Source organism: Lygodium microphyllum, chromosome 17 (assembly GCF_053477565.2).
Source record: "Lygodium microphyllum isolate KBCC chromosome 17, Lygodium_microphyllum_v1.1.10, whole genome shotgun sequence".
Taxonomy (NCBI): Eukaryota; Viridiplantae; Streptophyta; class Polypodiopsida; order Schizaeales; family Lygodiaceae; genus Lygodium; species Lygodium microphyllum.
In genome coordinates this window covers 78,702,739-78,729,872 of record NC_141151.1, presented here as the reverse complement: position 1 = coordinate 78,729,872, position 27,134 = coordinate 78,702,739, and the positions used below count along the sequence as shown (strand labels likewise).

Sequence of the window (27,134 nt, the reverse complement as noted above, 5' to 3'; positions counted from 1 at the left end):
ATGGCCCAAAGGGAGGTCAATGAGCTGAAAGAGCAGCTACAAGCTAAGGAAGAGACAGAAGCTGAATGGCAGGTGCATTTGAACAGAGAAACTGAGGCACTCTACGAAGGTCTGCAAGGCCTATGGTTTCACAATGAAGAGATTGTGGCACTCTATGAAGGTCTGCAAGCTCAAATGGAGAAACTCACTAAAGCCACAAAAGAGCTGGAGGAGCTGAGGGAGGAAAGAGCTCACAGGTATGAAACAGAGGTGGAGAGACTAACCCAAGAGGCTACCTCAGCATAGGAAGAGCAACAAAAGCTAAGGGCATAAATGGAAGACCAAGAACAAAGGCTGACATTGCTAGCCTAGAGGCACGGGGAAAGCCTCAAAGACATGAACAATAGGGCGGAAGAATGGGCCAATTAGAATGAGAAAAGGGTTGGCATGTTGCCTTGCTCAAGCCGAAAAAGAAAAGATACATGTTGAAAGCAGAGCGGAGGCCGCCCAAGTGAGCTTCCACACCCAACAATGCACCTTCCTAGAAACCCTATTGGACATCACCCAAGCAGAGGAGGGAGAGTCCATGGAGGCAATGAAAAAGAAATTGGGAATGGCTCGTAGAACAATGCGCCTTCCTAGAAACCCTATTGGACATCACCCAAGCAGAGGAGGGAGAGTCCATGGAGGCAATGAAAAAGAAATTGGGAATGGCCCGTAGGCCATTGAAGGTCGGCGGACTACAGATGCCGCCACAACCTAGTGGAGTTGGCCAAAGCTTGAAAGAACAACGTCATTATCTCCTATTGACAGGCCTAACCTCACAGGAAATGGATGCACTCAAGTTCCTCGAAGAGGAGCAACAAGAGCCAAGTCGGCAAAGGGAGGTGGACGTGAACTTTGAAATGGGATCACATGAAGACGGGCTTGTCCTACCGCCTCCTTCCGCGAGGCCTGAAGAGCAACAACACGCAGACATCTCTGCAAAACGAAAGGCGGCACTGAGAGAAAGAAGGAAGAAAATGGTGGAGGAGACAAGGAGAAAATGGAATGCCAGGGGAGTGAGGGCACCCCAAGCACCTATTCCACCATGTGTGGATGACACCCCAGCAAGCTTCCACGCTAACCTCATAATCAGGGAGAGGCAAGAAATGGCCAAGAGCCCCTTCGACCTCAACTTTCGACTCCCCACCATCCTTCATAGAGTGTTACCTACCAAGGTGGTGGAGGAGGTGATTAACGTCGAAAGAAGGCTTGGACAAAGATGGCTGGAGAAGAGAGCACAGAACCCCACATTATGGGCCACATAAGACACCAAATTTTGGCAAAATAAAGGTTTTGGAGTACCACGGTCTGTGCCCCGCTACAAATGCCAACCTACATGGAGAAGAAGGGTCTACGACACAAACCTGGACACTTGGATGGCCTTTTGCAACACTCAACCATTCGAGCGGAATGACCCAACCTTTATGCCCTACCCTTGAAGGGTGGGAGCGGATTTTGAATTCAGTGTCCATGGTCGTTATGACTTCCCTATAATCTATAATCCTCATTGTACTACATATGAAGATGCTCTCGTCTTCACATTAGAAAACTTGTATGCCCTCATCTTCACATTAGAAAACTTGTATGATACTCTAATCCAATTCACTAACGAATTCTCTTCATGCCTTGACCCCGCCTTTATTACCACTTGTAATGACCTTAGATTGCTTAGGATACTTCTTAGGCAAGACCCCATCCCGTAGGAGCACGGCCTCCCAGTGCTCCATTTTGATCCTAACGCCATAGATAGTTGCATGATGGCTCGGCTAATGATGCGAGCCACTCTATTGCCTTCATTTTGCTTAGCTCTACTAGAGGACATGAATGATAGCCGCTTCACTCACTGCAATCATCCATTCCTCTCCACCACCACCCTTCAAGTCCAAGGGGTATCTTCAAAGCCACCGATTTCTTAATAAATCTATTAAGCCCCCTTCTCCACCTCACTCTGATGATGAGGACTAACTTCTATCACAACTATGTCACTTGAAAAAAAAAAACGCATCGATCGCAACCACTGCACCTAGGGGTCCTCAACTTAGGAGTGTTCGGTGACTTTAGTTGGCCAGCTCTGCCCCTAGCTTCAAAGCCTCATTTTGATCCCCCACATCACGCCTAGGGCACATCAAGGGTAGGACATGCCCAGGGAGGTAACACTCGCTTGTGGTTAGACCTGTCACCCTAAGTTCCATCCCACTAGCATGCGCACAATGCACCACACAACAATGGCACACACCCACATGTAATGCACCTTGCTTTTCTTTCCAGATACAACCAAAGGCCCCACCACCAGCTTCAGAGACCCCATCATTCATGCAATGCCCTCCCCATCCTATGCCATGTGCCATTAGGCAAAGCACAACCAACCAAGGGGCGAATGCAATAGACTCAATTAGAAAGTGAATGAAGAAGCTCATTGGGAACAGCGTAGGCAAACTCAGTCATGGAGCATTAAATGATAGATCCATTTAGCATCATTTTCAATTTCAAAGATGGACCCATCCCTCAACCTCCCCCCAACACCAAGGATCATATCCAACGCAAGGGCCTTTCAGTTCCAAAAATCTCTCCAATAAGTCCATAAATCTCTCCAAGACCAGGGATATATCCAACACCCTGGCCTTTCAGTTCCAAAAATCCCTCCAATAGGTCCATAAATCCCTCCAACACCAGGGATCATATCCAATGCAAGGGCCTTTCAGTTCCATAAATCCTTCCAACATGTCCGTAATTCCCTCCAACACCAAGGATCATCTCCAACTCAAGGGCCTTCAAGCTCCATAAATCCCTCCAACACACCTCCCAATGCAGCTTGTACACAAATTCAAAAAGCCACTTGGCTACTCCAGCAACAAAGTCCAACTCCCCACCCAATAAGTGCCTTAACTATAAGGGGGTAATGTTAACCCTCAAACAAACAAGGTGGAAAATCCAAAAAATCTAAAGCAAAAGACAAAGCCAAGGCAAAATTGGAATGGAGAACAAAGACATGCCAAGAAAAATTGGGAAACACAAGAAGTATGAAAATTTCCTAAATTAAGGAGAGGCACTCAAGAAAAAGTGCAAGTCAATACTTTTGTAAAAGAGCGCAAGGTGCATCATGATTTATTTTAAGAGCACACCTATGCAAATTGTAAATGTAGATGGGTGGTAGAAAGGAAGCTAGGAAGATAGAAGAACAATGGAAAAAAGGGGCCTAGACTATGGTCAACCATGTAAAAAGGGGATGACCACCCAAATAGGATTTAGGGCTTTGTATATAAAGTTCAAAAGATGAATGAGAGCTCATTCTTTGGTGTGTGGCAAAGTGGAATCTCTCTCTTTTCTTATTCTTCTCTTATCTTCTTGCTTGTGAGCGAGTGAGTCAGGGAGTGTGAGGGAGTGAGTGAGGGAGTGTGTAAGGATGAGGGATCTTGAAGGTGATGCCCTCCTCCATCTCTCCTCTTCTTCTTCTCTTCTCTTCTCATGTCTCACACACAGCTATGGATGATGAAGCTTGGAGATGGAGGTTTGATGATGCTTGAGCTTGCATCAAGAATCATGGAGCTATCGGAGTGCTTGAGAGAGGAAGCAACTCTATCGGGAATCAAGGTAAGCTCACTACACTCATAGAGAGGGATGGCGTGTTGGCTATGTGAGAGGTAGCCATTAGTGCTCACTTGAAACGATTGAACAATAAGTAGTCCATGGGTCTTGGTGGTTTAGCTTGCACTTGCCTTTACAGAAGCCATCCTTCAAATGCCCTATGATCAGAGGAGGAATCGCATCGTGCAGAGAGCTATACGAATTCAAGTAGGCACAAAAATTCTAGCGATCACAAATTTTGGCAATTCCGATGCATAGAGTGGCCGATATTGATCTCTAAGCTAGTATAGAGTTGCGCTCTGAGTTGCTGAACAACTCCTCAGAAGAAATCGTAATGAGATATGGCCTCTACTGTGAGATTCAGGAGCTCAAATGGCTACAAGTCTTGTTTGGCTATGGCTGCCAAGCAGGGTAGTGAGAAGAAGGAGTAGGAGATGGGGTTATAAACTTGTCCTAAGCTGTGCATTGAGCTAGATGAGAGTGAAATGGAGCTAGAGGAGTAGAGTCATGCCCGACTGGGCTATGATGCCATGATAAAAGTGTGGATCTAGAGCATGGTAGGAGCTATGGAGGATGGAAGATGAAGACAAGACTCATATTGACATAGACAAAGAGAGACCAATTGTTACACAAGTGAATTAGTTTCCAAGATGGAAGCTTGGACTCATAAAGACAATCTTGTGTAACGAACTGACAATGACAAAGGCACTAAGTGAAAGTACAAAGCATCATGATATTGTATTCATTCCATATGAAAGTGATAGTCAAGTACAATGTTTTATAGAAGTTGGGTTTGTTCCACTCTCCTCACTGTGCATATAGGATTCAGGACATCTCTTCATGGAGCATACGTCATTTGTCTATTTCTCAACAATGAAGCTACCGGAGTGCTCAAGAGAGGAGGCAACTTGATCGGGCATGGAGATAAGCTCACTACACTCATAGAGAGAGATAGTGTGTCGACTATGTGAGAGGTATCCATTAGTGCTCGACTTGAAATGCTTGAAAGAATAAGCGGTTTGTGGGTCTTGGCAGTTGAGCTTGAGCTCATCTCTACATTTTGGTTCCGTTGGGACAAACGGATTTAACCCTTGAATGCTTGCATGCTCCAAATCAAGCATTGAAGTAGGGTTTTCCTGAGGGAGTTTGAAGAGGTAGTTGATCTCCTTAGCAAGTAAGTTTTTGGTTTTTTGGACTTGGAAAAGCACGTTGGAGTAGTGTAGTGTAAACGCTTTGTGATTTGGATGCATTAGGGTAGGAAAAAACAAGGGAAAAAAAAAAGGAGGATATGTGTTAGGGTTTTTGTTGTCATAACATGGCAAAAGGGTTTGATTTGTTTGATGATTTATATTTTGGAGTTTATTTGCTATTTCAAGTATATACAATCCTTCATTAGGATCTATTCTTACATTTTGGAAGTTTATGTGATCCCTCGTAACCAAAATCATAAGAATCAAGTTGATTTTCGTCATTCATAGGAATCGAGCATTGTTACCAGAGTCCGATTCCCAAAATCGGACTCGAACCGCTAGAGTTGGTCCAGTCGATCGTCTGACTGGTAGAATCGGATCATCCGACTGGTCATGATCGGGATCGATGCCATTCGGATGACCTTCTCTCTAGTTGAACAACCCCAACCAAACACACCATTCGAACCACTTTGTGTCCAATCAGACATATCCAATCCGACTCAAACCATCCAACTCCTAGAGTCGAACCACGCACAATCAGACCAACGGACCCAACCTCAGTCCCCAGACCAGGCCCAGTCAGCGGACCGCCATCCAATCAGACCATCCGATCAATCGGACCACCTTGTGTCGCCAGTCGAACTCGACCACCTTGGTCCAATCAGACTTGGACCACCCAACTCCCAGAGTCGAGTACCGTTCGTTTTTTATCATTTAACCTCTAAGAATTGGATATAAAACTGTCAAAATCAGACATGTGAACAAAATACAAATTTGGCACATCTAACCCCTGAAACCAACCTAGAGACCATATATTGTCGAAAGCACATCATAGATCTATCACTGGGCTGAAATCTGGAGCAAGTAGTTCAAAATTGGGCTACGAACGGTCCTTCAAATCGCCCCCTCCGCACCTCCCCCAAGTAGGCTTAAAAGAAAATGCGCACTATGACAGGTTCTCTAAATTAGATCCTAGTGTAGTAATGGCTCTGCACAAGCATAGATTCTCACTTGCAAAATAGTAACCAAAAGCTCATACTCGAACAAAGACAAACACAGACCCTAGAACCTCAATGGGCCAATCTAGCCAACAAGGGCAAGAAGGCCACACCACAAAAACATGTATATGTTGCATTCGAACTGCATCTAATCAAAGTGGAATGCAACAACATCAAGCTACAATTGCGAGGATGAGTAGACATGACAGTCCTAATGATAGATGCACCTTGAACGGCACTGCACAGACAACCTAAGACATTAGTAGGGAATCCACATCTAGTTGCGTAGTTGGGGACTCAAAGGCATGTATCAAAAGGCTTGAACTTATAGGCCAAGACCCGGAAGATGAAGACATAGTACCACCTGCTTATCTTAGGGTCAAACTCATCGTAAAAAGAGAGTACAGTGTTGATGCTCTCATCGATGAAGGAGTAGATTTTAATATCTTGACCTATGAAGCATGGACTCGACTAGGCCATACACCAACTAATGCAACTCTTAATCCTAAGGGGGACATCCACAAGCACTTATAGGGAAGTGCAAAATCCTTGCATACAAAATAAATCTTGCATACAAAAAATTCATTTTGTACAAAAAAATTATTTTCACTAAATCAACTATTTAATCAAATACAATAATCGACTTAGTCAATGGTGTATCTCCATATTATACCCTATAGCTTTGGAAGCCATTGCATAATAGTTTTATATTTGTATTTGTATTGATGTAACCTAGGTGCCACTCAAAAAAGATAAATTTGAGCTAATATTGATCGTAGCCCATCAACCATTGTAAGGTGGGGAATCTACTTCATTAGACCTATAAGTCCTAAAGCTTAGAATTCAAACAGTCGATAAGCAAAAGCCATTAGAAATAATGATATTGGTACAATGATAAAGCTCTTGTGAAAGAAAGTTATGTTTGGATTTGGTTACTGCCTAGAAATTGTGAGTGACCAAGGAACTCACTTTCTCAATGATGTGACTAAACATCTTTTGACCACATTTATCATCATTCAAAAGAAGTCTTCTCCTTACTATCCCCAAGCTAATGGCCATGCAAAGTCTAGAATAAAATGCTAATCTCATGCTAATTAATGTCCTGACCAATATCATTATAGCCACCACTAGGAGTGACTAGGGTGACTAGGATAACAACACATAGCAATATTTTGAGCCTACAATGTGGACTATAAGACAACAAGTTAGACTCCTTTTAGAGTTACTCATGGCAATGATGACACTATGTTGTCGAGTTCTTAATAACTAGTCTATGGATAGCTATGCAAGAATGATGGGAGGGTGATGAGGCTTAGACCAAGTATCTCAAGGAGCTAGAATGACTCTAAAAAACCAAACTATTGGTCATGCATGCTTTAATCTATAAGAAGTGCACAAGAAGGCCTAGTTTGATAAACATGTAAAACAAAGAGACTTCAACAAAGGCAACTTCATGTTGCTTTCTTCAATTAAAGGACATGAGTAAAATTTTGAAATTTCCAAGATTAGGTGTTAAAATTGGTCACATCGTAGTTCACACAAGTGCCACTATCTAATTTATAGGTGGTCTCTTTATTGTTTGTTTGATTATTGACCAACCTAATTTGTGGTAGGACAACCCCTTTCTTACAATCATTCATTCATATACTTGTAGATTCTTGGTGTGGAGAGATAGATCTTTGGAGTGTGCATGCTAGCAACTTATAAAATGTGTTCAATGGCTTATATTAGATTGACTCTACTAGCATTGCATTAAGCTTAATGGAGCAACGTAATTTTGAATTTTTAAGTATGTCATGATGAACCATCGTATTTTCTGTAGTGGCACTCCATTTGTTCGCATCAATTAGAAACATCAAATCTAGCATAAGATTGAGACTCCATATGTTATTGATGGTATGTTGAACTCTGACTATGTGAACAATTAGAGTGAACATGAGTAGTCATCATGAGGCATGGATGACTTTTTTAAATATATAAATGCAGACTTGTAATATACAAATGGTGATAATGAAGTGTATAAAATAATGAGTGCAAAGCTAATTAGTAGAGGATATACACATTCAATTAGTGATTAAGGACCTGCTAGTATTAGTGGTGAAAGAAAGATAAGATGATTGTAGAGAAAGACACCAAGTTATTTATGTGTATGTAAGTTCTAGAAATCCATCAAACCTTAGTGCAAGTCTCGCTTTAAACAATCAATCAAATTGTCATGAGTAATCTAATTAAGTTGGTGATTATGGATCACATAGTATTACTCAAGAAGGCATAGAGAGAGAGAGAGAGAGAGAGAGAGAGAGAGAGGAATATTAATGTCTACAAAAGGCCAAAGTGGCCTATGAGACCTAAGCATATAGTACAACTGCAATAATGTCTCGTAAAAAAAGTCTAATTAAAATATACCTAAAAAATAAGTCAAAATTTTAAATCTAAAATACAATATTGAAAGAAATAGAATTAAAACAAAACCAAATTTGGAAAAACTAAAAGGCTAAAGATGATATGGTCTCTACTCATCCCAAGATCCCCCTTAGGTGTTGTAGCAAACTGCTCTAGCATACATGGACTAAGGTATCTCAATGGGCATCTCCTATAGCAAGAAATAATGGCTTCTATTTGTCAATAGTGAGGACAAGTAGGTCATCACCTTGGGGGTTGAGGATGTCTTGTTGCTCAGTGTAAGGATATGGTTCACTCTGAGGTAATCCCACATGACTATGAACTCCCTTGAGCTAAGGTAGTGAATGTTTGTGAAAAGGGGACCACGATGGTCACTGGTGTGAGAAACTTTGTGAATATGCTTTATTGAGGAGGATCTATATGTGATGACATACTCTCTAAGAAGAGTCTCCCATGTCAATCTCTTGTCTCTCAAAAGAGTCTCCATGTCATGTCACAACTCAAGCAAGAACAATCTTGGACATCTTTGGTCCTCATACTCCATGACTCTACCTTATGACCCAAAACCCTCTCAAAATAGGCAGTGGTATCTTCCTTTGATCTCATAGTAGACAATGCAATGACATATGTAATGCTCCTTTGACTCTACCTCTATCTAAATAGCTAGCAAATTTGATCCTTTGGCATGATACCCTCCAATCACGTTGTTTCTATCTATAGTTGGTGTAATGAAGTATGAATTTGACTAATGGAACATCAAAGGATATGCGAGATATGTGTATCCATATATGATGGGTGTGTGACAAATTTGTGATGGGAGAGATGCAAGAAGTGTGTTTGCTAGAGAGTCGTCTCTCTTCCTAATTGTTGCAGAGGCATTGCCCAGGTGGAAGCACATCTATCCTCATCCCATATAGGCTTAGCCAAATGCATATATGGCCATAACAACAATGTTTAATTCCATCTACTATTATTTTTCTAGAGGACGTAAGTGTTAGGCAAAGATATCTCCCTTTTGGACTACCATAGTCTCTAAAGGAACTTCACTATCTTTGAAGAGGGCCTCTTGGCTAAAGGTGCAATATACCTAGCTTTGCTTTGATGACCTCATGGGGCACTAACATATTACTTGTGTTGTCATCATCATGAATGGTCTCTCCATGGGTTGCCATCCATCGTATAAGTTTCTCTCTAGTCCTCGCCCTATAAGCTACTCTCTAGCTGTGTACCAGAGGCTAGGTCCCTAAATCTCTACTCCATAGAGAAGTGTTATGGTGACCAATGTATCAAAAACCCATAGTTTGGTACATGGTTCTTAGAATTTACATTTTCACATTGTCTCTCAAGTGCTTCCAGTGCTATAGCCTCATGCTAGACTAGCTTTTCCCACCTCTTGCATGGAAAATTTTGACTCTTTGAACCAAATATACATAAGATTTGACAATCTCAACAACTTATCTCCCAAATTAAACTAATATTCTAAGTGGGTTACCAAAGCTAGCATGGTTTGTTGAGCACCATAACCGTAGGTCTTTGTCTTTACAAAAAGTATGTAGAGCATCCAAATATGGCTTCAACACCTAAGGGGAGTCAGAGATCAACACAATATCATCTACATACAATAGAATGGGTATCACCACCTTTGTAAGCCACATATGAGGGGCCCCTAATCTATCTATATGGTTTACTATCTCATCAATATAAATATCAAACAAAGTAGGTGACAATGGGCATCCTTGATTCACCCCAATGGTGTTGATAACTCAATGTGACAATCCCATTGGTGTGTGTACTCTATCCAAATGAGACACACACACAAGTGCAAGCGTAGACACACACACATGTATGTGTGAATGTTCATTGTCAATTAAATTAATATCAAATATTGCATTCAAGCCCACAAGTCTAAAAAGCATGATCATGATTTAAATAATATCAAATCTTATATTCAAAGCCACAAGTTCAAGAAGCATGGTCATGATACAAGTGGCTATAAAAGGCTTTCTAAAAATGTGACCTTGTCATTAGTAACTTGCATATAAGTATCATTTTTTCTTTTCTACACCTTTAAAATACTTGCAAGGTCTCCATATATTTTTTCAACCCATATAAACTGATTTCATACTTGAATGGATGCATCAAGAGGATATGAGATCAATGCTCACTGAAAAAGAACTCAATAACAAATAAGCAAACTAGATTGTCCCTTTATTGTTGATGTCATTGTGAGAGGAGATGTTGAGAATCAAGCTATAGGGAGAATTGATTGTGCAAATGAATTATTAAGTTGAAATTAAGGGGCTTCCTACACTTCCAATAGTTCATGCAAATGTTGGCAAGGTAGGAAATTAGAGGGAGGAACCTTGCCCTTTGTATATATATGGCTATATCACCCAAGCATTTGAAGGTTAAGAGGGCTGGTCCAAATGAGACCTCTTGTGAAAAATCAATCAATACCTTGTTTTGTGTTGATAAATACGACATATCCTAAGCCATACCCTATGGATGTATGTATCTAAAATAGAAGCATATGTAAAGTGTCCTTAAGTTGGGGGTATCTATCTTTGGAGGATACCACTTGTTGTAGTAGACTCTGACAATGGAAGAAGAATAATGCAGGAGAAGATAACATGACCTCTAATTTGCTCCATCTCTCAGACTCCCTCCACTTCAGTTTATCATTTGGTATCAGAGCTACTTTCTATGCCATGTCACTCTTCTACGAATCGCTTTTAGATACAAACTGTGATATGCTCTCTAGGCATTCATATAGCACAATCGTCAAACTCTGGCTCGTAGGATTCAATCGTGGACAAATACCAGTTAGTCAAGTATGTGCATGTGCAAAGCAACCTCTCTATGACATCAAAGCTGCAGTATGATATTAACAAATCATCCATCATGGTTGCGATGAAGATGCAGCAAGGAATGTCAACTACAGTTGGTGAAAGAAGATAATTTTTTGAGTAGCTTTAGAGCTAGCAGATGTACAGTAAAATAGTGTTGGAATCTGGACGCGTTCATCTTCATCAATCGGATACTTAAAATGTGACGACGGTCTGTCAGGACTCCAACAACCCTCTTGTGAAGTTTCTCATCAAGGTGAAGTAATTTTTTTACTTGTTCAGACTGTTTTCAGCTTTGACATAGGGAGATGCATTTCCCCCTCAGCTGTGTTGGGAGTAAAGGCACCTCCGCCTAGCTGTCCGTGTATTATTACACTGACAGTCACCGCCACTACACACTGCAAGTGGCGGGCGCCCGTCACCGTCACTTTATTCTTTATTCTTTTAGTGACAGTTTGAATAAAGAAAGGCCTGGTCACACATTGTGATTGTTGGAGTTCCCATTTCTTGTCTCTCTCTCTTTCTTGCTCTTGCTCTCCCGCCATAGCTCTCGAGTGCAAGCTTCGATCCTTCTCACCTTTCAACCGGTATCAGAGCACGGCTTTCCAACTCTTGAGCTTGGCTTGTGGCATTCTCAGCTTCCCAATGACTCCCCACTCCCATTGGGTCTCCTTCCTGGCAGCCATAGCTCATTCTCTTGAGCTCCCATCATACCCCAGCTTCTCGAGCTTCTTCTCGGCCTATTGAGGCACCATCAGGGCATTGACATTGAGGTATTGCTTCATATGTATGCCTATGGCTTATGTGATGCTTCTACTGATGTCTATTGATACCGGATCACTTGTGGATGTTATGCCTCTTATGTGAGACGCATTTGGAGCTGATTTAGCTCAGCCATTGACTATTTTGAACAATCCCAGATCTGTCCAAAACAGGGCAGCCACCTGTTACTTCAATTTTATGCTTACAGGTCTTGGCATTTGATGCCTGATTATGCCCAGTTGGTGAATATACATACAGGAATGTATGCCTATGGTTTGCCTATGGATTTGAGCTTGGATTGAGCACTGATTTGCTCAATTTATAGAGGTTATATGCTGCTGGAAACTTCAGGCTGAAGCTATTTATGCTACAGTTGGGTTATGCCTATTGGTCAACGGGGTGCTCCCGGCTACTCGGTATGATGTCATGATGTATTTGGACTATGCCACATGTCTTGTTTATGCTCAAGAATGCTTTTGAGCTAAGATTAGAGCTCGATTTGGCTTTGACTATCACTTTTTTGCAACTGGCATTTCATCTATGACATGGTTTATGCCGGGTGTGTTATTTTTGTGAGCTTTTGATTTCGTGCTTTTGCAATTGAAATTGATTTTTAGAGCTTTTTGAAACAACCTTGGATGCTTTCTACAAATGACATGTCAAAAATATATTGCGCATCATGCATTACTAACCCATTCACAATAAAGGGAGCAATGGTGTTGAATAATCACAACAAATAATAACATTCCAAAGTTTTGCATTACCCAAAAGGAGTACAATATCTAGAAAGGTTCCAAGATCTTCATGTAACAAAAAGGACATGTCACACCCTAATGAAGTGCATGATGATGAGTCCTCCAGAACAATGAATGAGCCATGCTTACGTTGGGCTTCCTACATAACAGGGCATATCTTACGTGTTTGCCCTAACACAAAGGCAAAGTCAGTGGGGGTTAGTGCAGGCTGATGTATGACCATGTGCTCCTTGGGTTGAAGGCCAAGTATGTGCATGTACACATAATACATATGTTTGCAAGCAAGAAATGCCTTTTGGGTAGATTCTCTTTTTTGAAAATCAGGACAAGTGCACCTAGGCTCTTCTTTGATGTGCACATCATAACAACTCTCTGTCAAGGCTCGAAATACTGAATGTTGTCTCTCAAGTTGCACTACCTCCTCCAAGAATGTCACAACCATGCAACCAGCTGCCTCTATTCTCTTTTGTGCATCTTTGGAAATTCCATGTCTCCACTTGCGTCTTCTCCCACTTGAACCACATTCTGTAGAAATAGGAGGTTTTCTCTTCTCGTTCCTTGGTGGTGCTGTAAAGCAGGCAAACTTGAAACCAGCCTGTCTTAGGCTGCTACACTCTTCCTTCGATATATTTGTTCCTATATCAATTGGCCACAAAGATGGAACAATTGGTGATGCTATCACTTGTTTCTGCACAGCGTTTGTATGCTTGACATCATGATTACAGAACCATATCCATTGTGCAATGGCCTTGTTCTTATAGGCTCTCTCAGACCAAAAGCATGGTGCGACTAACCCCACTTGCCGACTCTGTAATTTGCTGCTGCAATTCTTTCTACCCTCCATAACAAAACACTTTCTCACACAGTTAGGTGGTGTCCTTCGTAAAGCCCACTCCTCCTATGCCACTTCTACCTCTTCTACGTGAGTTGACGTTTCCGCATTTGGTGCACTTACTCCACCTACAAAGGGCTTGATTGGTATCTCCTCATCCTCTTGGATACATATCTCTTCCATATTTCCATCGTCAAACTGTATACTCCGCGGCCTGCCCTTGATTTTCCTTTGCCTTGACTCCATCACGTATCCCGGTCTATGAGAACTTACAGTTGGCCCACCTCCCTTCTTTTTTCTTTGCACAGTCTCCCTATCACCTTGCATTATAGGCTCCTCGTACAAAGGACTTCCAGCTCTACAACACCTTGCAATGCACGTGCAACAGAGGAGGGATTTGGGGATTCCCTTTTGCTGGCACTAGCCAACAAAGACTCCATAGAAGGCCCAGATCCAATAAACCTCCCCGTGGTATAGCCCAACCTCTTTGCACATTGAATATATGCATTCAAAACATCACTAGCACATGCATCATAAAGTGATATCTTTCGTTTTCCACCCTCACCTACTAACCAACTAGCATGGACACTTTCTGATAAGTTTATGCTTGGAATTTGAGCATGTTCCCAAGGACTTTTGTTAGCCTGCGGAGTCAAATCCAAAAATAGAATCAGTAGCTCTCCCCATTGCTACATTGTGCAACAAATCTTAATGAGCTGGAAAAAATGTCACACTTACATGAGATTCAATTCCTCCCAGTGGGCAATTCTTTGCTCCCACCATTTCAACCACCTATCCAAAGCCTTGATGTGTTCCTTGTTGACATTTCGTGCCCACCAATATTGGATAGCAGAGGCCTGAAGTGAGGCTAGTTGAGTTGTCGTTCCTAGCCTCGATGCTTCACACAATTCAATGTGGTGCATTTGTTTATCCACAGTGACTAATTTCTTGGTATGCTTTTGCAAAATTTGCTCCCAATGAAAAAGACAAGAACGCTCCCTCCCTTCCATTATGTTATGAGGCCCTCCATTGTACACAGCCCTTATTGCCATCCAATTCGCACTTGCCTCATTGGACATAAATCCAGCAAAGTCAGGTGGATCATGGTCACATTGAACCATGACAGAATTCAAATTTCTCCAAAACAGGATTTGAGACTCTTCGTCCTCCTCTTTAAATTCACATATTGCAATTACCTACAATGCTGTCATGCTAGTTCATGATTGATACATTAGTATAGTGTTCATCAACAACAATTTAATTTCAATAAAAGCTTTCATTATGTTGCCACATACCCATGATCATAAATTGAACAAGACATAGTTGCCCACCCATCAATCCTATGGGTATGATCAAAGTGCACCCATGCACGTCGTAAATCTCCAGTCCCAATTCGCCTCATATGATTCACTAAGTCCACCCCTGATGCTGGTCCCTTGGTGGACATTTTAAACAAGTAGCACTTCTCCTTGGCATCACCTTGTCCTGGAAATCTACTTCCATGGAAAAATGGGAAGACACAATGTTTTTGCAAAAGAAGTATGTTGTCATACCCATCACCAACCACCTGACCTTGTTTGGCTCTCTCTTGTGAAACAATGCCTTTGAACCTATGTGTTTATTAGAGGGTTATTTCAAATGCAGGACATACATTGTAAGCAAAAAATAATAATGCACAAGCCTACCCTTTATTCTGCACAAGTGGCATCATTTCTTCTAGAAAATGATTAAGATCCACCTCTGTCGCCTCCGACTCGTCACAACATCTGTCGAGCGACTAGCATCTGTATTTTTCGTGGGCCTCCCTTTTCGATTTTTAGGACCGTGCTCACAAGCCTCCGCACCTTGTCAAGGGTTGCCCTCTTAGTGCCATGTTGAACACTGTGAGCATGCTCCCCAACATGGATCACCAAACGTGTCATTGTAGGATCCAGTGGCAACACATAATAGATCATGCATTTGCAAATGGCTGCACAAGTAGCAACATTAAGACAATAGTGACATGTTATCTTGGAGTTTCCCTCACTTGCAGGATAACCCATGCTCACGGTTCTATCCAAGTGACCATGGAAAAAAACATCATTGTATTTTCCCTCTGTTATGTAGTAAGGACAAGTGATCCTAAGACATTGAAGACTTCCAAGACAATAGCTAAGCACACAGTGCACTCAATTGCCATATTTGTCTGTGAGGGCCGCGACCACAGGTGACCATCATATTTTTGTTCCATACCCATCATTCGTTTCTTGCTATCTGTGGCTGGAAGCTCAAAAGCAATTGTGCCATTATACTCGATTGGGAGCTCATCCACCCTTCATGGAGGTCCACAGAGCGCTAGTAATTTTTTCAATCTACCCGTTCTAGCTTTCTCCTCAATGAAGGCTGCAATCGAGTTATCATAGGAAGATAAGTCCTCGCTTTGGCTGCCCACACATAGGTCCTCCCCGACATTTGTGTCATCAACATCCTTCTTGTTATCTAAGTGTACGTCAAGACACACTGGAGTTGATTTGCTACAACCAGGAGTACAATCAATGTAGTTGTCAATCTCATCTTCTATTGACTCAATACTGTTAGAGATGCACACATAGTTACTTGAGTGCATGATAGAGTAGGTGGCTGATAATGTACTATCAATCAGATAGTGCGCATGCCCTTGATGATCCCATCTTGGAGACGCAGTGACGTTGTTTGCTCCACCATCATTCTCTATGACGGCTTGCAACCCCTGGAATTTTTGTGTTGGAGGCAATAGATTATGTAGGTAGTACTCACTCAAAAGAATCTCCCCATTTCTTAATGAAACCCTGTGCTTTAAGCAATCACTGGCTAGTCTCCATGTCAAAATAGCAAAACTCGGCATGTTGTGCCCTCTGGTGGGTTAGTATTTGATGAAGAGAAGAAAACTCTGAATATAGCTCACAGTGTGTATTTGATGAAGAGAAGGCAACAGTTCACCGTCACTACAAGCGGAGAGAAATCAATAGAAAAATTTACGACTCAACCACCCACCATCCTTCACCTTTATGCACTCATAATTTATTTATGTTGTATTAATTATTTAATTATTTAACGGCTAACTAGTTACTTAATTATGTAATCAACGGCTAACTTCTTTATTAGGGTTATTAAGTCTCTCCTCAACTCTCTCCTCTCTTTCTCAACTCTCTCCTCTCTTTGCTCTCTCTCTCTCTCCCTTCTCTTTCTCCCTTCTCTCTCTCTCTCTCTCTCCCTTCTCTCCCTTCTCTCTTTCTCCCTTCTCCCTTCTCTCTTCTCCCTTCTCTTTCTCCCTTCTCTTTCTCTTTCTCTGTTCTTTCTCCCTTCTCCCTTCTCTTTCTCTGTTATTTCTCCCTTCTCCCTTCTCTCCCTCTCTCTGTCTCTCTCTCTCGCCACAACTCCTGCGCGACAACTCCTACAACTCCTCGTGCGGCAGCTTCTACAGCTCCTACAACTCTCGTGACGGTGCCCAACAACTCCTACAACTCCTGCGCGACATCTCCTTCCCCAACTCCTGCTCCCAACTCCTGCGCGACGGCCCCAACTCCTGCCCCAACTCCTGCACGACGGTGCCAACTCCTGCGCGACAGTGCAACTCCTGCCCCAACTCCTCGTTCGACGGTGCCAACTCCCCGTGCGACGGTGCCAACTCCTCGTGTGGCAACTCGTGCGACGGTGCCAGCTCCTCGTGCGGTAACTCCTGGAGCTCTCGCGACGGTCCGTGGCTTCGTCAACGGCTTCGTTCGTCTCCTGCGGCCTCCCAGCTAACACCTTGAGCCCCCCAATCGTCCGCTTCCACGCGGACGATGGGTGGGCTTAAGCTTCTTTATTTTCTTAAGCTTCGTCATTTGGTCACGCTTCGTGTGGGCTACGCTTCGTCATTTGCTTAAGCTTCGTCATTTGGTTATGCCCCATCGTGTGGGCTACGCTTCGTCGTGTGGGCTACGCTTCGTCATTTGGTTATGCGCCGTCATGTGGGCCTCCAAGGTAACACCTTGAAGCCCCCTAATCGTCCGCGTCCACGCGGACGATGGGTGGGCTTATGCCCCGTGGCAACCGTCCCGTATGCCGTCCCGTCATTTGGTTATGCGCCGTCGTGTGGGCCTCCAAGGTAACACCTTGAAGCCCCCCAATCGTCCGCGTCCACGCGGACGATGGTGGGTGGGCTTATGCCTCGTGGCAACCGTCCTGTATGCCGTCCCATCATTTGGTTATGCGCCATCGTGTGGGCCTCCAAGATAACACCTTGAAGCCCCCCAATCATCCGCGTCCACGCGGACGATGGGTGGGCTTATGCCGTGTGGCAACCGTCCCGTATGCCGTCCGACGGGCCTCCAAGGTAAGAGATTGAAGCTTATGGTCGCGTCCGCACAACCGTTGGGTGGGCTTATGCTTCGTCCCATGGCTACAAGCGTGTGGCTTCGTCCCATATGCTTCGTGAGAACAAGGTAAGAGATTGAACCTCCCAATCGTCCGCGTCCGCGCGGACGATCCATGGGCTTATGCACAAGCGTGTGGCTTCGTCCGTGGCTTCGTCCCGTGACCTTAAAGAGATTGATTGTGTTGCTAATCTTAAAGAGATTGATTGTGTTGTTAATCTTAAAGAGGTTGATTGTGTATCTATTTGTAAGTGTGTAGAGAAAGTTATGGCACCTAAAAGAGTGCTTAGAAAGAGAAAGAAATGTGTGTCACCTCATAGTAGCCGTGAAGTCTGTATGAAGCTATGTTCAGGATGTGTTCCTGGGCGGATCTTAAAGCAAGAAGCATCATCGCGTTTGAGATCAGTGGACACTCCTTCAACAAAGAAAGGATGTGGTCCAAAAAGATGTGTCTACATTGATGATGAAGCACAAGTGGATGGGGACTCCAATACAATTGACGGGGTTGCGGAGCACACAGGTAGTCACTTATGTGTCCATTTCATTTACATATGACGCTTTGTTCAGTGTTATGTATTATATATGATTGGTTTAATGCTACTTTTTTTTATTGTTACTTATTAATATCTGCTCCTACAGAGACTAATGTGCAGCATGATAGTCTAGATGACAAAGAAGAGGTGAGTGGTGATAGTGATCAAGGGGAGAATGATGATGAAAAAGAAAAGAAGCACTCCAGGAACTTAGGCAAGCAAGTCTCTCTAGGACTGATGAAGGATGTGCTGAGTCAATTTTATATAAAAAAGAGGACGTTGCCTCCTCTTGTGCCTCTTTGCAGATTAGTGGCTCATGAGGCAGTCAGATTTGCTACGGATGATGCCCAGTGGTTGATTCCTTCCTTTGATTCCACTGGTTATCTTGAGACTATGGGACACTTCCTTGTGTCAGTTGAAGGTCCGAGAGGGGAGACCATGTCTGTGACAGCCAGCAATCTAGATGAATGGGGTCCAATATGGCGTCAAAGAAATGAGGATTTTGAGAGAACTCTTGGAAGGGAGTGGCAAGACCTTAAGGGTAAAAAGTTCTTGGTTTGGGATGGAAACCACAGGCTTAAAACGTGGTGGAAATGCATCAAAGAAAGTAAGTTGTCCACTATACATGCAAGTATTGAATGTTCGTATCTCATTCTTATGTTTGCTGGTTTTCAATTATAGAGTACTCCGACTGTGCTCACTACCATGTTAGTGTACGATGCCAATTCATTGAGGTGCCAAAGGCAAAGGAAGCAGAGCTACTACTCGCACTAGACACCACCAACGCGTAAGTCTTCTTCCTTTAACTATGCTCCTCTTTGTAATATGTTACACTTACATTCTCATATTATGCTTTTGTTTGTTTTCAATAGTATTGCCAGAGCTCATGTTACTCCAAATATTGCGCATGAGGTGTATATGTTTCAAAAGTTTGGTATTGCAAACAAAGACTCCATTCTAGATAGATTGAGTCCGGCCATGAGGAAGTGGGCTGAGGTTGAGATGAGTATAGAGGCAAGGTATTATCATGGTGTTGCTCCATGGTATAACTCTCCTTGCGGTTTAATATCTCAGCTTGTATGGAAGGTGATTTTCTTTCTATGGCTCAGTTGTATGAGATGTGCTTTTCTATCTCTAATTTAGTTTTTTTTTTGGAATGATAGGATGAATTTCATGTCTTCATCTCAAAAGAAACTGCTAAGCTTGAGGCTCTTGGTCTAGATGAGGTAGAGAGGAAGAAACGTTTGGAGAAGGCTACAAGGGTGGAAGAGGAGCGCCTTAAGGATAGGGGTTACAAATACCTATCCATTGCTAATCCCCAAAATGGTGATGAGTTCTTTAAGTTTTTATTTGGGCTAAAGTGGGATGATGCAAGCATGCTCAAGATCACAAGAGACAAGCTGTATTGTCTCACAAGCTCAAAAATCCCTGCGGAAAGGTAATTTGTATATATAACGCAAGGTGTGTGTATGTGATGCTTTTTTCTTCAATGCTTTCTATTTGCGTATATTATTGTGCATCACAGGAAAAAAATATTGTTGCATCTTATGAGTCTCACAAAGGCCAAAGACCCCCAATACCCGCATTTTGGTGATTATAAGCTCTTTCGGGTTTACATGAAGAAAGAGACATATTGGGCTCACTTGCATTCGGAGGCACTACTTCAGATTGATAGGATACAAGTAGAAGGTCCACAGCTACCCGATTCATTTGAGGAGTTCTTTAAGCTTAACATGAAGAATCATGTCATGCAGGTTGACTCAATGCAGTGCATTCATATTGCTTTCTTAAGTTCTTTCTTAAAATGTATATGTGCTAATGTTAAGCGCTTGTGAAACTTGTGCAGGCTTTTGTACACCTCTTGGATGGAGTGAAATCTTCAAATGTTGTAGAGAAGATGCCAGAGCTTACGTTTTCAGCCAAACGTGTGATTTATAGGTTAGCATGCATTTTCATATTAGATTGTGTGTCTGATTTTCATATTAGATTGCATGCATTTGCTTGCATAATTGGCAAGAATGTTGCAGGTGGATACTACAATGTGTAGAAGAGAAGAGGCTAGATGCAACTCCGCAATTCACAAGAGAGTGGATTGATGTTCGTGACGAGAACACTATGTATTCTCCATCATTACGTGAGAGAAAATTGACGGCATGGGAGGCAAGTGTTTGCCCTTGGTGGTTGGATTACCCTGTGGGGGTTATCCCTAAGAAAGAGAAAGATCTGCATGACAGTAAGTACTTCAATCTATGTAAACATCTCGTCGCTTTTGTAGCAATAGTTTTTGTGCTCATGCATGGGAGTCTAAGGGTGAATGATACAATGTAGGATTCAAGGAGGGAGTTGATACTCATGAACCGCTTACCGCACCCACCACTGTAGAGGAGCAAGCAACCAAGGCTACCAAAGGTGCCACCCAGGGTACTCAAGGTAATCCAGGGAGAAAAAATGTGCCAGAGTCCTCTAGGGCGCCCACCACCTCCTCTGTTGCAGATTCATCTCTTAGTCGAGAGAATTGGGAGAGGCGACCTATGACCCGTTTAGTAGGTGAGAAGTCTTATATTAACTTGAAATTCGTGTATGATTATTAAAAATAAATTACTTTGAAATAATTGTTGCAGGGTTCCAGTATCAAACATATGTCGATGCTCTATTAGTGGATGTGACCCAAATTGATAGATTTGCCCTTGATAGGTAGACATGACAACTACATATTGCAAGAACATCAATTTACATGTTGCATATAGCATTGCATCATCATTTACTTTGCATTAATGACTATGTTGTTTTGTGTATAGCATCAACAAGTTTTTTGCAACACAAAAGATGCATCTTTATAGCAAAGATGGAGTTCCATGTCAAGAGGTGGCTCGATTGATATTTGCGGATTTTCCTACGAGCTTGCTTGTGGATGCTCTAGGTCCCATCCCATTGGGTAAGTTATGCTTTCTATCACACAAGGTTTACATCAAACTCACTTCTCATATATCATAATGCCAATGTTGTTTGTAGAGGGCATGACTATTCCCAAGTGGAACACGTTCTCAAAGGGTCTAGTTATGGGTTGTATGGACCTTGCTCACGAGTATTTGGCCGACCAGGGATTCTCAGTCACTATGTGCTTAGCAGAGCATATAGGTGAGTTTATTACGGATGCGGCAAGAGTGGGGTTTGTACTTCACCGCACTTGGACACTCATGTGTGACTCCAAGGCTTATCGACATCCCGTTACTAGAGAGGCGGTAAGATAACAAAGTTGGATACGTTGAACGTACGGTTGTATGTTCTAAATAAAGTTTGTGTTACATGCTTTAAATAAAAACATGGATCACTTATTCTATTTCCACTCGTGAATAGGTACTTGATCTTACTGTGTGTCTTTGGCATCGTGCTGGTCATGTTGTGCCTTGCTATGACTGAGAGGATGGGGAGAAGATTTCAGAGAGATTGTTTCCAGCGTATCGTAGCTACATGATGGATGATTGTGTCTTTCCCATGGACGTTGATGGTGTCATTGTCAGAGGCGGAGCAGAGAGGTCTCATCTTTTCTTTCGGTAAGTAGTCTTGCATGTTTTTGCTCTCAGGTTACCTTGTATGGTATTTTCATTGTTTCTACTTGCATGGCCGCAAAGATTCTATATCTTGATTGGTGATATGTGATTGGTGATATGGTTAGGTGGTTACTAGCTACATTTACGAAATGCTACGACTATGTTTTGGATGTGTTTGCGGGGTGTGGTGGTTTGGCACGGGCCAGTGCAGAGGAGATGAGACATTGCATGTGTCTAGAAATAGATGATGTGCTCTATGGGGAGTGTTTGTCCACCATAGTGTGTGGACCGGTACCATGCTGAGAGAGAGTGTGTTTTTTTTTTCGAGAGACTCTAGACATTTCATTTTGTTACTACTTTTATATATATGTTTATTGTACACTTCATCATGTGACTATGCCCGATTTTGTCTAAGAGATTACATGCATTGGGATCTTTGATTTGTTTTTAGGAAGAGTGTACCTTGCGAGTATTTGACACGAATATATTTTACTAGTTTTCCGTTGGTTTTGTTTTCTTGATGTGTGTTCATGTAAATGCAACGTGTCGTACTCCTTAAGTAAGACTATTTATATGCAGAATGGATATGTTGCACGAAAAAGCTCGAAAAAAAGAGATTGATTAGAAAAGAACAAAAATGAAAGCCCGCAAAAATAAAATCCCCGTTTATGCCTAGGCTACCCATTATGGATTATGATGTCTTGGTGAATGCTTTATGCTTTGGTTGTGGATGGCAGTTGTTTGAGCTCGTCTCGATATTCATTTGAGTATTCCCTTGAGCAGTTGGACATTGACTTGGATTTTTCCATTACGACTTGGCTTTTTCCATTACGACCTTGGATGCTATTGAGGCATTGTCTTGGTTACATGTCTTTGGTACTTTGACTTGGTTTACTTGAGCTATTGAGCTCATTTATCCGCCTTTTGAGCTAGTGGGAGCATCTTGTATGGTTGATCAACATTGAGCAGAAAGTTTATGCTATTTTGAGCATTTTGCAGATACTTGAGACGTTGGGATGTCTTACACTTAAATGTTGCATGGTTCATGCACTGATATCTTGGAGTTGCTTTTGACTTGAGCTTGGGCTTTGCACTCTTGTGAGCATACACCTACCGGTGTCAAGTCTTACCAGTGTTAATATACTTTGCCCTATTGTCCAAGGGGTATGCCTACTCACTGACGGATGCTTTGGTGACATGTTTGGGTGTTTGATCAGGGTCTTGATGACTGTTTGGTGCTGATTTATGCCCCTTTATGGCTGGTCATGTCTTGGTTGTCATTTATTGACTTGGTGCAGTGATTTGGTCAGCAATTGCCTCTCACAGTACCCTGTTGTCATTTATTACACCAAGCATATAACTCGGGACTGACATGGATTTTTCATGCTAAAATATTCTGAAATGATGTACTTTCACTAGTATTTGGTGGGCAACAGCTTTGGTTACACTTTTCTCGCCATTTTCTCTTGATTTTGGTGATTTTTTGTCATTTTCTACAGTAAACAACAAGCAATTTTGAACTGTCTACAGTCTTCTAGCCTGCTTTATGGCGAGTTCGTCCACCGATCATGCTATTTTCAACATCATTAAGCTTGATGGTACGAATTACTCTTATTGAAAGAGCCAGATTTGGCAAGTGTTGGTGCAAAAATCGCAGATCAAACCATTGAGGTTGAGCAGGCATTCGCCTGCAACTATGCCAGATGAGGAATGGCTTGAGCTTGATGAGTTATGCAAGTCCACTATTGTATTATCTCTCATAGAATAGGTTCATTACAATGTATTTGAGGAAGAACAGAGTGCATGGCAGTTGTGGGATAAAATCAAGAATCTTTATGACAAGAAAAGTCCAGCGAGTCAGATGTATTGACTGAAGCAGCTTATGGATCTGCGCATGAAGGAGAATGTGACTATGTCTACTCACTTGAGCCAGTTCCATGCTATACTCAAGAACTTGACTTCACAGGACATCACTTTTGTAGAGGATGTCACTCCTCTTTTCTTGGCATTGGTACATTCGGATGTCTGTGGGCCCATGCCTTGTCACTCTATGGGTGGTGCAAAGTATTTTGTTATGTTCATAGATGATTTTTCACGGAAAGTTTGGGCTTATCCATTAAGCTGAAATCTGATGTCTTGGCTGTGTTTCAGAGATGGCTTGCATTGGTTGAGAACCAGTTTGGGTATAGGCTAAAATGCCTAAGGACAGATAATGGGGGTGATTATGTCTTACGTGCTTTTGAGCAGTTATGTGATGAGAGGGGTATTAAGCGTCAGTTGACCGCCCCCTACACCCCCCCAGAATGGTTTGGCTGAGCGGATGAATAGAACCACCTAGGAGCGTATACGCAATATGCTTAGCCGTGCAGGCCTACCACAAAGCTTTTGGGCTGAGGCAGTTAGTACAACTGTGCATGTCATAAACAGATCACCTTCTAGTGGTTTGGATTTTCAGGTTGCAGAGGAGGTATGGATTGGAAAACCTCCTTTTATGCGCATCTTCGTGTCTTTGGATGTGAGACATTTTGCCATGTGCCCAGGAACAAGAGAAGTAAGATGGATCCTAAAAGTGTCAAATGCATTTTCCTTGGTTATGGGGATGCAGGCAAAATGGGTTACCATCTCTGGGATCTGCAGGCGCGGAAAGTCATCCGCAGTCATGATGTAGTCTTCCATGAAGACAAGATGCATAGGCAGCCTGAGAGAGTTGTTGAGATCTATAGGGTCATATTTTAGGAGGAGCCGAGAGCTCCCGCACAGCCAATTGGACAACCTACAGTTGTAGCAGATGCTCATGGTCAGGGTGTTGGACAGGCAACTAGGCAGACAGCAGAGCCTGCCATGAGACGGTCTACTAGAGACAGACGTCCACTTGATAGATTTCAGCCCTCGATGCATTATGTCTTGGTTACAAATGCAGGAGAGCCTTTCACTTATGATGAGGCTATGCGCAGGGGTGACAGCACTCCTAGGAGAGGGCTATGCAGTCTGAGATAGACTCCTTGCATAAGAATGACACTTAGGATTTGGTTTCCTTGCCTACAGGCAAGAAGGCTTTGCCATGCAAGTGGGTGTACAAGCTGAAAAGTACCCCTAGACATGGCATACAAGGCTAGATTGGTAGCAAAGGGTTTTAAGCAGGAGCATGGTGTGGACTTTGATGAGGTCTTTTCTCCTGTGGTTAAGATGACTACCCTGCGCTTAGTCTTGGCTTTGGTTGCTCAGCTTGACTTTGGATTTATACCAGATGGATGTCAAGACGGCTTTCTTACATGGGGACTTGCATGATGAGATTTATATGGAGTAGCCTAAGGGCTTTGCAAAACCTGGCAGGGCGCACCTAGTGTGCAAATTGAAGAAAAGTCTTTATGGCTTGAAGCAGGCACCTAGGGAATGGTATCATAAGTTTGATGCCTTTATGCAGTCACAGGGCTACAGCAGGAGTGCTATGGATCCGTGTCTTTACACGAAGAAAGCCCATGATGGTTCTTTATTGATTTTGGTACTCTATGTGGATGATATGCTGATAGCAGGAAAAGCTCATGATGAGCTAGATGCTCTTAGGGCTCAGCTCAAGAAGAGCTTTGAGTTGAAAGATCTAGGATAGGCCTCTCACATACTTGGTATGTGCATTAGACGCGACAGGCATTAGGGACTCCTCTACTTGTCACAGAGGAAATACATTCATAAAGTCCTTGAGCGCTTCTGCATACAGGACGTAAAGTCTATTAGTTGTCCATTGCCTTCTTATGTGAAGGTATCACAGGCTGATTTTCTGTAGACAGATAAGCAGAGGGCTGAGATGGCCAAGATTCCCTATGCATCCGTAGTGGGCAGTCTTATGTATGCCATGATCGCCACTCGTCCAGATATTGCCTTTGCAATTGGTGTTGTGGCACGCTATATGGCTACACTTGGCAAGAAGCATTGGGATGTCGTGAAGGGTATCATGAGGTACTTGAAGGACACTATAGATATGTGCATATGCTATGGCAGCCAAGATATAGGAGTCGTGGGGACACTGACTCTGATTATGCGGGACATGCAGATAGTAGGAAGTCCATTTTCGGCTATGTATTCACCTATGTTGGAGGTGCTGTTTCTTGGATGTCCAGGGTGCAGAAATGCACGGCCCTTTCTACTCATAGGCCGAATATGTTGCAGCCACTGAGGCTTGCAAGGAGGCCATTTGGTTGGGTCGTTTGGTTTGTTGACCTTGGTATTGATGCTATCCATACACTGCATTCAGATTCTATGAGTGCTATTCAGTTAGCCAAGAATCCGGTCTTCCATGTGAAGACGAAACACATTAAGGTGAGGTTCACCGTCACTTTATTCTTTATTCTTTTAGTGACAATTTGAATAAAGGAAGGCCCGGTCACACATTGTGACTGTTGGAGTTCCCATTTCTTGTCTCTCTCTTTCTTGCTCTTGCTCTCACGCCATAGCTCTCGAGTGCAAGCTTCGATCCTTCTCACCTTTCAAGCTGTTCGTCACCCTCAGCATTTGAAAAGTCTTTGACGTGTTTGGTATGCATGCCCCGCACAAGATTGCCTACATAGATAATGATGAAACGTTTTTTGAAGATCGATTTTTGCTCGGAAAATTCTGGGAAAATTTTTGTAGCTTCAACTTGATATGTACTTCCATCTTGGCACAAAAAAACTGCAGAAAATTTGCATGAAGATGGTCAAATTTAGACCCATCTTTTGATGCATTTTGGGTCATACGGACATCGTTTGGGATCCGAATTGGATGTTTCTTGTTGGAAACTGAATGTATGACATGTTGACATCATGGATGGATGTATATGACAGATTTTGGACACATGTATGACAATCATATTGTTGGAAGCTATTTTTACATGCATTTTTGGACTATTTTTATGCTTTTTGGTCTCAGATTGGGCCATTGATGTTCCGGATTGGGGAATACTACTGAATATCATTTGTGGAAAATTTGTATTGCTTTTTTTTCTGAATTTACAGCAGCATAATGTCTAACATGGCACTGATCACTCAGATTGTGGGAGACAATTTGACCAAAGACAATTTTAGTGTTTGATCTTACAGAATGGTGAATTTTTTGATGGTGGGTAGAGGTCTATAGGACCTCATAACAAGTGATGATCAATGTCCAGAAGTTCTTGAACATCCAACTGAAGAGCAAAAGAAAGCGTACAAGGATTGGACAGGGAAGAACATGAAGGTTTTACATTGGATCTCCATATGTATTTCAGAAACATTGATTCCTCATATCAAAAAGGCAAGTACTTGTAA

At 42.5% G+C, this 27,134-nt stretch overlaps 1 protein-coding gene across 1 annotated transcript; it reads left to right on the top strand.

The window, feature by feature from the left end:
* Positions 1-26,919, top strand: LOC148022072 (uncharacterized). Its single transcript, XM_087696789.1, has 7 exons — positions 1-160; positions 18,986-19,091; positions 19,177-19,390; positions 19,468-19,742; positions 19,830-20,058; positions 20,151-20,242; positions 26,844-26,919. Exons 1-7 carry the CDS (start codon positions 1-3, stop codon positions 26,917-26,919), a joined length of 1,152 nt encoding a protein of 383 aa, XP_087552915.1.
* The last annotated feature ends 215 nt before the right edge of the window (positions 26,920-27,134 follow it).

Coding starts and splice junctions, on each gene's coding strand:
- LOC148022072 (XM_087696789.1), top strand. CDS start 1: ATGGCCCAAAGGGAGGTCAATGAGCTGAAAGAGCAGCTACAAGCTAAG. Junction 19,092..19,176: donor GCACTAGACACCACCAACGC/GTAAGTCTTCTT, acceptor TGTTTTCAATAG/TATTGCCAGAGCTCATGTTA. Junction 19,743..19,829: donor TCAAAAATCCCTGCGGAAAG/GTAATTTGTATA, acceptor TGTGCATCACAG/GAAAAAAATATTGTTGCATC.